General features: G+C 36.7%; 1 protein-coding gene across 2 annotated transcripts in view; it reads left to right on the top strand.

Annotated features, from left to right (window-relative positions):
- The window catches only part of mcph1 (microcephalin 1), a 98348-nt gene that overhangs the window by 47554 nt on the left and 38679 nt on the right, over positions 1 to 12115 (top strand). For both annotated transcript variants that reach the window (XM_084092747.1, XM_084092748.1), the window contains exons 12-13: positions 4621 to 4783; positions 4903 to 4980. In XM_084092747.1, coding sequence (XP_083948873.1) covers positions 4621 to 4783; positions 4903 to 4980 — 241 coding nt within the window. The remainder of the gene's footprint in view (positions 1 to 4620; positions 4784 to 4902; positions 4981 to 12115) is intronic.

Here is a 12115-nt window from a genome sequence, read left to right as displayed (position 1 = left end):
AATTCTGGTTCAGTTCCAGAGATATCAGAGTCTCAATGCAGCTCCATGTCCAAATTGTTGAATTTTACCCATTTTCAATAGTTGAAAACCAAATGTAATTTTGTGTTTATCCATTCATGACTGTTGTCACCACATATAAGAACAGTAACCCAGGGTTTAGGAATGTATAGTGTGACGTCAAATTATGAATAACCAGGATTAATTGTTAACTCTGTGTAAAGTATGAACATAGTGAAACAAAATAAGATAACCCAGGATCCCATTTACCCGGGGTTTAGAATAGCCCGGGGTGAACTATTTCAAGTGTGAGAGCCCTTAAATGTTTCAAAGTTTGAGGTATTATCAGTGATACCACAAAATATGCCCCTTAGCAGTGGATACTACTAAGTCTATGACTATGCTTCACATGTTATAACAATAGAAGGTTGTAATACTTAAACCATCCAGTTGAGGAAAATCTTGGTTTACTGATGTAAATACAATGTGTGGGGGGAGTTCCTAGCAGGCATGAAATTTGTTTCAAACATGTAGTTACAATACTGCATATTTGTCTTGCTAGCTTTAGAAGCTGTTAAAATGAACAAACCCCTTCTTCCAAATATCTATAACTGATTCAAATATAAAATCTTATGAACAGGCTACTGAGAGCAAGTTAATGTTTCACAACTTGACCATTTCAGTGTATTTTTGACACTCAGGCAGGTATGTTCCATGCAATTGTTTTGATAGAGGGAAACAAGATACATTACTAGTTTCAACATTATTTATTCTTCAGACTTTAATACAATTAGCTGTCTGCAAAGTGACCCACATTTGGTTTTTGACAGTTAAAATGGGATCCACATCTATGGTACTGAACCATAATAGGGCCTTACAAATTAAAATACCAAAAGAAAAATTTGCTAAGAACCAGAATGTAAAATCATATTGAGATATCTTTAATACTTTGAGTTACAGGCACGCAAACTTGGGAAAAATTATATTTTTGGCACTCAAGACAGGAATGTTGTATGCAATTAATTTCATACTGTAGAAGCAAACAAGATACATTTCAAAACAAGATTATTATTATTTTTCAGACATTCCTCTTTAAAAGAAAAAAAGTATCTTGTATGCAAATTGACCCACATTTGGTTTTTAACCATAGAAAATGCTTACAATTTAACAATTTAATCTTGGAGCCACATTGAAATCTCTGGAATTAAACCACATATGGCCTTCAAAATGAAGACACTAAAAGAAAAGTTTAATAACCTAAAACTAAAAGGATATTAAGATATCTTTAATACTTGAGTTAGAGGTCTGCAAACTTTGGAAAACTGATTTTTTTTCCAGTTTTTGAACTGCCACCATTGGCATATAATTCAAGAAAGATGGCTGAAGTCAGCAGATTTTACTAACAGACCTACCATTCTCTATGAAAATAACACAATGATGCTTCCATCTTTCTAAAGTCATTTTTACCCCTTTGTAATTTGGCTCCAAATCTCAGGTGAAAATGTTCATTTTGGCCCACCCTTTTACAAACTGGTGGATTACACAAATATTAATCTAATCCATGAAATTTGATATTTTGTCTTTCATCACTATTTATGTTTGTCTTTCACCAGAAAAAAAATATGAACAAAATAAAAAATTTGAGCCGGGGAAGTTTCCAAAATTAGATTTTGATTTGACTCGGAATGACCAAGCTAACTGTTGTGCTGCATGAATACAAGCAACCCTCTAGATCAGAGGTCTTCAATCCTTTTCCTGGAGGGCCACTGTCCTGTATTAATTTCCAACCCGCACCGCAATTGACAATGTAAAAGTTTTTTCCACACGTTACATCAAATATTAATGGTTCACCTCCGGCTCCTGCTCACTAGGCCTGTCACGATAACTACTTTTTGTTGGGCGATATATTGTCCCAAAAATTATTTTGATAAACGATATTATTGTCATCATATGACCATATGCCACTGAATATAATAATAATATAACAGCATATTAATGCCTTCACACTTTCAAATGACAATGAACTTTCAATTTTAATATTTAGGTATATAAAACAGAAACACTGTGCAGTGGAATGTAAAAACTTGTTCTCTGTAAATGAACTAGACACTCGCGACTTCCGCGTCCCGTGTGAAACAGCCTTAAAGTCCCCATTTAATCAAAATTAAATGCAAAAATACAAGAGCAGATCATATGCGCGAATCGCCACAGACAACACAAAAGGTATTGGACCCATTCGAATTCTGCACAGAATGATATATTTTAAAGGGAGATTAGGAGGAGAAACAGTTAGACAGTATCGGCATTAGAAACAGCACTGACATAACACCAGTACTATGCACCAACATAAATTACACTTTTTTTTCAAACTACACATCCTCAGCATAATTATGATCACGCTTTTGCTTTGGTGACAGTTTCATATTAAATATAAAAGGGGAATCTATTAGACTCTGGCTGTCATAAGTTGTCAAATGCTGCTTTGTCAAGCTCAACGGCTCTGGTCAAGCTGTGATATTAACAAAGCGCTATTGGCTATTTTAAAAAGGGGGAGGAGCTGCTCGATATGTTGCGCCCTGTCTTCCTGTTTCAGTGGAAATGACATCAACACATTAAATAGGGCCTTTAACGCTAGCTGCGAGCGTGCACCATTTCACGCTGTCATGTTTATATTTGCACAGGAACAGTGAATGCCGACTTTGATACTGAGTGCATTTGGACTTATTCTTATTCTTCAACTGTCTGTACTCTGTAGTTGTCAGGAAAACACTATAACACTATACCTTTTCTATACCTATCTTTTCACCTGTCGATGTCTGCTCTGTGTATAAAGGAGCTGCTTGAGTCTCCAACATGGAGAGCAGATAAGATGAGAGAGGCAGTGCGATCGGCATTTATAATGGGCAATATATCACGTCACCAAAATGATCAGGTCATGTCCATATATATTGCGATGAGTCAATATATTATCTTGACAGGCCTACTGTCCACGTGCAGAACTCTAATCTAAAGTAAGGTTATGACCAAATTCGGTATATTATAGGATGAGAAATTATATATCAGAATAATGGAATACATCAAAATAAAGTTATTTGTGCTGAAAATTCTAACCATGTGGGAATGCAGATTTTTGGATAAAGTTGTGGTCATACACCAGTATAAATAGTATAAATGTCGGTGTATAAAACTGAAAATAAACTGGACAAACATGATTCGTGAACAGGTTTTGTGAAGGTAAATTTAAGACTTTTTAAAGACCTTTTCAAGACCAAGTAAAGAAAATTTAAGGAATAAATTAAAGTGAAAACAATACGACAATATGTTCTCGAAGGGCGTTTTCACACCTGGCTCATTTGGAGTGTTTGTTGATGTTCTCCCTTAGTTCGGTTCGTTTAGGCAAATATGATCATGGCAATTGCGCTCGGATCTGCTCCAAAACAATCTCTCCGAGATCGACTGAATGTGGTTGTCTCAGCCCAATTAAAAACAAACTCTGGGGCAGTTTGGTTGAGGTGAGAAAGCAATTCAACCCAACGGACCAACAAACCAAGTGGTATCATAAGTCATAACGGGAAATGTGTTATATACACTTTAGAGGTTGAAATTACAGCATTCAGCAAATAAAAAGTAGCTTTAATCGCTTTGCTCCCAACCAGTAGAATATGGAAATATCTTTTACTCCACCTTCTGATCACACTGCAAAAAAGTGATGTGTTCTCAGTATTTTTGTCTTGTTTTCCAGTGCAGATGTCTAAAGATAAGCTGCAGTAAGCGATTTGAGAAACACTGTTGATTATTTGAAATCAAGCCAACCAAACCCCTTTCTTAATTTCTCCGCCTCCAAATGCACACGCATGTAATGCACGAGTGGATGTCTCTGTAAAGCTCTTGCCTGATCATAACCCTTCTTTTTCCAGTGATTTTCCTCTGACCTTTTCGCTTTTGTAAAGTCTCGGTCCTCTCTCTTTCTACAGTCTTTCTTCAAATCTTCCTCCTGCTCACTCTCTCTCTCTCTCTCTCTCTCTCTCTCTCTCTCTCTCTCTCTCTCGCTCTCTTCCCCATCCTGAGTGTATACACCCCCTACTGCTTATTAGCTACAAGTGTGTGGTGGTGCTCGGTCTGATCTCTTTCAACAGCGTTTATCAGAAATTGCTTACTGGGCCTTTAAATCAAGATACATTTACTTGAGATGCAAAATGACACAAAATATAAAAATAAAAAATTCTGTGAAGTTCATCAAAATGAAGTGATGAACGTTTATGATTAAAACAAGAACAATATCTGCTAATGGGTTCAGAAAAATAAACTTAATTCAAAGGGAAGTTTTCATAATTGACTGATAAACATTTGTTCTTGTTTAAATAATGAACTTTTGTTACATTTTTAAAGACTTCATTTTAGATTTGTATCTCAAGTAAATGTATCAAAGATGTTTAGATATTTTATATTGGAAAACGGAACAAAAATAATTATTTTGCAGTCCATGCAACCGTCATGCCATGACTTTAAGACTTTCTGCTCTTGTTTAAGACCTTTTTAAGGCCTTAATTTGTGTAAGGGTGAATTGAGACTTGCAGAAACCATGAAGTTTATGATTTTTGTTTGTTATGTATTTGTGTTTAGGAAGCAAGAGGTAGTCTTCCAGCTGGTCAGAAATCTGGGTGGTTTTACAGTGGTCGATAATGTGTGTGAAAGCACCACTCATGTGGTGTCCGGCAGCCCACGGCGGACGCTTAATATCCTGTTAGGCATTGCACGTGGCTGCTGGATCCTCTCCTTTGAGTGGGTGTGTATAGTGCTTATTGCTTTGTGTGTATTTTTTCATAACTGTGATAAACATCATTCTGTAAAGATTTAGGTGATAGTTAATATATTGTATCTTTATTTTTTTTCTTATCTGTGCAGATCCTATGGTGTTTGGAGCACAGGCAGTGGGTTCCTGAAGAACCATATGAGCTATCCGATCATTTTCCAGCTGCACCTGTAAGTACACAAGTACACCTATATTAATAGTGCATACAGTCACAAAATCTGATTTTGCCTGCAGTCTGAACATAGTCTCAGATCTTTATTCCTGGCCATTTCTTCTGCATCCAACACATTGATTACGAGAGCTCATTGTTTGAGTACCGTCTAATCTACCCAGATTTTAATATATGGCCTTGTTAGGAGAAGATTAACAATATTCTCTTCACATATGACTGGTTTTGGATCATCAGTAATTTACAATAGGGATGTTTTGTCCCCATTATGACCACGCAGGAGAGATGGTGTTTCAAATCGTGTACTTTTTTTTAAATATACAAATTATATTACATAGTTACAGCTACATTTGTAATATTAGACAGTCAAAATGAAGTGAACCTGCAGTGTTTTGCGTTCACAATGGGTATAAAAAAAACCTCTGTGGACATAAGCGAACTAAACTCGGAGCACCTACTGATGGTCCTGATGAGAACATTTGTAGTGCTCGCATAAACTGTTTTCAGACCTCTGACGCTGAAAAGAATGAGTGAAAACTTTTTGCTTGGGCATTGTGAGAGTGCTTGTGCTCATGACTGCGGTTGAACATCTAAACATACAAAATACAACGAATGAGATGCTCATCGACAGATTTTCTTCCGTCTGTTCTTCAAAATGTAATCGTGTGTATTTTGATATTAATGCAGTACAGGTAATGACATCGATCTGTGGTCTCCTAGTGGTTTACGCACAATTTAGCATTTTGTGATTAATATCCAACAACAACAAAAGAATACAATGACTTTATCTATACAATCCTTTTTTTTTTTTTTTTTGTCTGTTATATATACAGTAGCACACCTGCAGTCATGTGTATGCAACATAATTAGACACTGCTGCATTTTATGTAATACATTTCAAATTATGAAGTACAGATGGCACTCAACTAGAATATATTTTTTGCTGCCTCGGTTGCGGCAGCCAATGCATTTCTGCTCTTGACCACTAAGTGGCTCTATAACCAAAGATTTTGACTAGTTTCACTTGTAATACCTGTATTTCATTAAAACGTATTCTTTATATCTATTAGCCTGTTATTTTCTCCTTGCAAAAATGATTTTAAAAAATGCTATAGAAAATGTGAATTATATAGGCTACACATTTATTATAGGCTTTGTCAATGTTATGACCACATTATTTAATATTTATCACAAATGGAGAAAAACATTTACATTTATTAATTAGAAACACTTTCTGGTGCTTTATTTATTGTCATTTTTATTAGTTTTTTTTTTTTTCATAAACGCACAAACTCAAAGGTCTTCACGGCAACCCGTCAAAACAAAAGTTTGGTTTAACTTGACAGAAATATATTACTGTTGAACAGTAGAATTTAGATACGTCTCAATGTAATAATACTACTAACAGTAATACAAATAAATTATCATCAAAACTTTTTGTAACCAGTTTGTGTGGTATTATCATATTAAAAGCAGAACTAAAATCAATAAAAACCATCCTTACATAAGTGTTCTGGTGCTCCAAGTGTGTCAAGGCTGTGTGCAGTGAAGTTGAAACGGCATCCTCCGTTAATCTACAGACCCTTTCCAAAAAATTAGAATATCATGGAAAAGTTTATTTATTTCCATAATTCCATTCAAAACGTTAAACTTCCATAGATCATAGATTCAGGGCCCACAACTTAAACGATTTCAAGTATTTAGTTGTTTATTTGTACATAATTTGGGCTTCCAGCTCATAAAACCCACGAAAACAGGATTTCAAAAAATTAGAATATTACATGAAATCACACAGTAATTACACAGTGATACCATGGTCATTGAACCAGGTTTTGGTTATTTTGGCAGTGTGGGCAGGTGCAAATCCTGCTGGAAAATGAAGTCAGCATCTCCATAAAGCTTGTCTGCTGAAGGAAGCATGAAGTGCTCTGAAAATGTCCTGGTAGACGGCTGCGTTGAGTGGACAGCACAGTGAACCAACACCAGCCGATGACATGGCTCCCCAAACCAACACAGACTGTGGAAACTTCACACTGGACTTCAAGCATCTTGGATTGTGTGCCTCTCCATTCTTCCTCCAGACTCTGGGACCTTGGTTTCCAAATGAGATGCAAAATTTGCTCTCATCAGAAAAGAGGACTTTGGTCCACTGTGCTTTACTAAATCCAGAGTCAACGCAGCCGTCTACCAGGACATTTTCAGAGCACTTCATGCTTCCTTCATTTTCCAGCAGGATTTGCACCTGCCCACACTGCCAAAATAACCAAAACCTGGTTCAATGACCATGGTATCACTGTGTAATTACTGTGTGATTTCATGTAATATTCTAATTTTTGGAAATCCTGTTTTCGTGGGTTTTATGAGCTGGAAGCCCAAATTATGTACAAATAAACAATTAAATACTTGAAATCGTTTAAGTTGTGGGCCCTGAATCTATAATCTATGGAAGTTTAACGTTTTGAATGGAATTATGGAAATAAATAAACTTTTCCATGATATTCTAATTTTTTGGAAAGGGTCTGTATTTGCACGGTAGGCAAACTGATGATGGTCAAAATCGGGGGGGAATTGCTGCCTTTATGTGTGTCACAGTGTTAATTTTGTTAACGAAAACTATGACGAAAAATGTTCGTTGACAACCTTTTTTTCACTGACTGAGACAAGACGATGAGAGACGACACCCACGTCATTAAACGATAACTGTGACTATATCAACACATACAATATCGTTGACGAAAAAAGACTAGACTGAAATGTGAAACATATTTATTTTTATTTTTTTACTTGACCAAAACCACTTGTTTGTGTCAAATAAAGGAGACGACAACACATTGACTCTTTTTACGAGCGTTCAGGCTTACGGTTGCCAGATTTCAATAATTGAACCTCCCAGTCAGAGCTTTTCTGTTAAAAGAACACGTTTTCTACCCGGCCTTTTCAATAGTATCTGGCAACCATGCGCGCGCGCTCTCTACACTGCTGAAGAAGTGCGATGATCTGAAAACACAGACAAGTAAACTGGAGTTCAGCGATCTTCATTTGAGATTTTCTACTTAAAGTGTCATTCAGTCGGTCTGTGTTCTGTCACGAGCTGCTTGCGTTATCTGTGCGACTAAATCTGCGATCAAAATGCAGGCTGATATCCAGCAGTGTTTTTAATGTTGATCATATTATACGAGCAAGAATGCAGTGTTTTCTGAATATACACACGATTTCAAATGTGACATTGATTTTATACAACAGTTCAACAAACAGAAGGGTAATATTAAGTGATGTACTACATTTAAAACAGTATTGTTAGTACAGTAGGCTTATTGCTGTATTTTGCAACAAAAGCCATAGCAGAACTGCAGCACATACTATAGCGGTGATTCGTGAATGAATCTGTGGCTTTGAACGAATCGTGAGATTCAATGACCCCTGACCCGTTCATAAATATAGCAACTTGCTTCGTTACTGAATGAATGAATGACTCCATGACTCACTAAAGACAAACCCTGCGTCCCAATGTGCATACTTTTCGCCCTATCTGCCCTAAATAGTATTGACAATTACCAATGTCACATACTATTTAGGCGATTTTAATTTAATATTTAAAAGTATCACTCCGTTTTTACCATCATTGCATATTTATTGAACATTGTTTAATTTAAAGCATTATTTATTTTATAAAGGTACTTATAAAGGTAAAAAATGAACTGGAAAAATCGATTAAAGGGGGCAAATATTGTCCCTTAATGGAAAAGGTGTGACTGACTGCAGTCTAAGTGGAAGAGAAGGGGTACGGCACCCTAAAAACCACTGAACTAAGGAAAAGGGGTATGTAGAATTGCACAAGTGCTACTGCTAAAGAGTGCAATGTCAATACAGCCTGTTACCTTAATTTAAATTTCTCATAAGCTTAATTGAATTGGCCTAGACAGAAAAATTATGATGAATTTTTTTGTCTAAAGACAACATAAAAATTTATATCGGTAACTGCAGTTTGACTAAAATTTGACAAAAAATGCAATGACTTTTCGTCAACTAAAACTAGACTAAAACTATGAAAGACAAAATGACTAAAATGTGACTAAGACCAATAAGCATTTTCGTCTGAAGATGAAGACTAAGACTAAATCAAAAATGGCTGCCAAAATTAACACTGGTGTGTCAGTATCAGCCTTTCAAAACACTTCATAATAATAGGTTTCAAAGCAATCTGTCTGTATTCATTCAAGCATTTTGCTGTAGATTTCTTTGGCACAGGGATAATAGTTGATTTGAAACAAGTGGGGACTATAGCCTGTCGAAGTGAGTTATTGAATATATCGGTGAACATGTGCTAGCTGTCTCAGCACACTCTTTTAAAACTCTTCCCTGCACTCCATCTGGTTCAGCTGCTTTCTTGATGTCAATTTTCGTCAGAGTGGACCTCGCTTGTTATGGGTTCAGAATGAGTGCTTGCTTCCGTCATCAAAACGAGCAAAGAAATGGTTTAGGACATCAGGGAAAGCAGTATCATTGTTGGGCATTTGGCTGTTACCACTCTTGTAATCAGTGATTGCCTTGATTCTTTTCCACATGCTGCGGGAGTCATTTTTGTTGAATTAATCCTCAATACGCTGTTTATAGTTGTGCTTTGCATCCTTGATGCCCTTCCTCAGTTTTCCTTGTGCATTTCTGTATTCCTCTATGTCCCCAGATTTAAAAGCAGTATCCTGAGCCTTTATAAGAGTTTTAACCTCACTATTAATTTAAACCAAGTCTTCTGATTAGAAAACACATTGATGTGGTTCTTCTGATTGGTTCTTCTTGTAGTCACATTATCAGGGCAAAATGTTATGTATGACAGGACTGTCGAGGCATATTCCTCTAGGTTAGCTCCTTGTGCAAAGGTGTCCCATTCAGTGTTTTCAAAAGTCTAAGTCAGATGCTTTGCTTGCTCAGATGATTTACTTCGTTTTACAAGGCCGGCTACCTTTTTTCCCTAAGCTAAACGAAATGGACTTAGTGTCTGAGTGTTTTTTCTCTACGAAGCTCCCCCTAGTGTCTGGTAGTAAATGCTTTCAAACACTCTGTCGTAAAAACAAACTGTTGTCCCTCCCCCCCTCGCCACGAGCAACCCAGCTGAGCAGAGGAACCGGCTATTTCAAAACCAGTTAGGTCTACCGAGGCAAGTAAAGCAATATTTTCTTTCCAACTGATGGCGATATTTTTTTTATATTTTTTTTTATTTTTATTGTGTTGTCATGCATACTATTATTTTTACCGGGAACGAACGATATGAACGAGGCGAACTACTGCTTTGCTGTTTGTTTGTTTTTGGGAGAATGGGCATGAGCATATATATATATATATATATTAGTAAGGTCTATAAGTTAATCTGGTAGAATGACAGTTTACCTTTGCTTGTCTAAGAAAACATCAGAACGTTTTTTCTAGCTCGATCATGATATGTGCAACATGTTTATTGCCTATTATCAGACGCGTTGACTTAGTGACATAAAATAAAAGTGTAAGTTACACAAATAAAACCGACAGAGGAACGGCCAAACAACTACAGAAATCAAACGTGTTTGCTAATGACAATGCTAACATCAAAGTTATAGTATCTAGCGTACTAGTAAGCCCGTAACAGACAGCGATCATAATAAAAACCTTTACAGACAATAGCAAACATCCTGAGGTCGCAATTACTTGAAATTTAAATATTAAATGGATAGTTCACTTTGAAATTAAATTTTGGTATGTTTTAGCTTACCTCAAGGGCATCCAAGATGTAGGTGTCTTTTTTTCCGCAGTAGTTTCAATTTTGATATTTTTAGGTCAAACCGTTCTTGTCTGTCAGTCATATAATGCAGGTATATGGTTACTGTCTCAAAGAGCATGCACAGAGTCCAAATTAAAACAATTCCCCGTCGTCCAAATTAAACAATTTCCCATCGTAAGTACACATTGATGGCCTAAGACACGAAACGAGCGGTTTGTGTGAGAAAACGAACAGTATTTATATCGTTTTTACCTCTTATACACAGCGACGTCCAAGTGATCTGAGGGCGCGGGCGCTTCCTAGTGTGTGACGTGTACGCAGACTGGTGCATAGAAATATACACTAGATGTCGCCTTGGCGACGGCAGTTCATTGAACGAATGCCGTAGCCAAGGCGACATCTAGTGTATATATCTATGCACCAGTCTGCGTACACGTCAGATCAGGTCACTTGGACGTCGCTGTGTACAAAAGGTAAAAACGATATAAATACTGTTCGTTTTCTCACACAAACCGCTCGTTTCGTGTCTTAGGCCATCAATGTGTACTTACGATGGGGAATTGTTTAATTTGGACGACGGGGAATTGTTTTAATTTGGACTCTGTGCATGCTCTTTGAGACAGTGACCATAGACCTGCATTATATGACTGACAGACAAGAACGGTTTGACCTAAAAATATCAAAATTGAAACTACTGTGGAAAAAAAGACACCTACATCTTGGATGCCCTTGAGGTAAGCTAAAACATACCAAAATTTAATTTCAAAGTGAACTATCCCTTTAAACACAGTTTATTCCAAAGATACTTACAAGTGCAACAGCAGGATCAGCATCCGTTTTGCAGGCTTCTGTTTCTCTCAGTTCTCCCCATTCTGAAAAAGCCGGTCCGATATTTACTCGAGTCTGACTTCTTGCTGACTCCAAAGCTGTTCAGTTAAGGTTAAAAAGTTACCTAGAGCACCTTTAAATTCCACAGAGATCTTGAGATCCTTACTATCATGTTTTAAAAACTCTTTCAGGATAGCGAACACCAAATTTGTTCCCCCAGAACTGCTGTTTGTTGCTATTCCAGTCACACTGTTGGATAATATTTGTTGCTTAGTGTAAAATGGACATGCTTTGTAATTATTACATAAATGTACTGTATATAAAAAGGTGTAACATAAATCAATGTGTTAACATTATCACACGTTACTGACACAAGCAAATTTAAGTTATTATTCCCAAGCATTAGTCCGAACCCCTGGTATGGGGCCCCCTGGTGGCCACGGGAGCCCTATGGAACTGCATATATTGCCTATTAAGTAGGACTGGCACTTTTTTTGAGTCTATATGAAACATTGAAACATGTTTTCAATATACTGTAAGAGCTGTATGACATCTT

The sequence above is a fragment of the Abramis brama genome, assembly GCF_963993115.1.
Source record: "Abramis brama genome assembly, chromosome: 19".
Classification (NCBI taxonomy): domain Eukaryota; kingdom Metazoa; phylum Chordata; class Actinopteri; order Cypriniformes; family Leuciscidae; genus Abramis; species Abramis brama.
The sequence above is the reverse complement of the archived record's forward strand: the minus strand, read 5'-3'. Positions and strand labels throughout refer to the sequence as shown.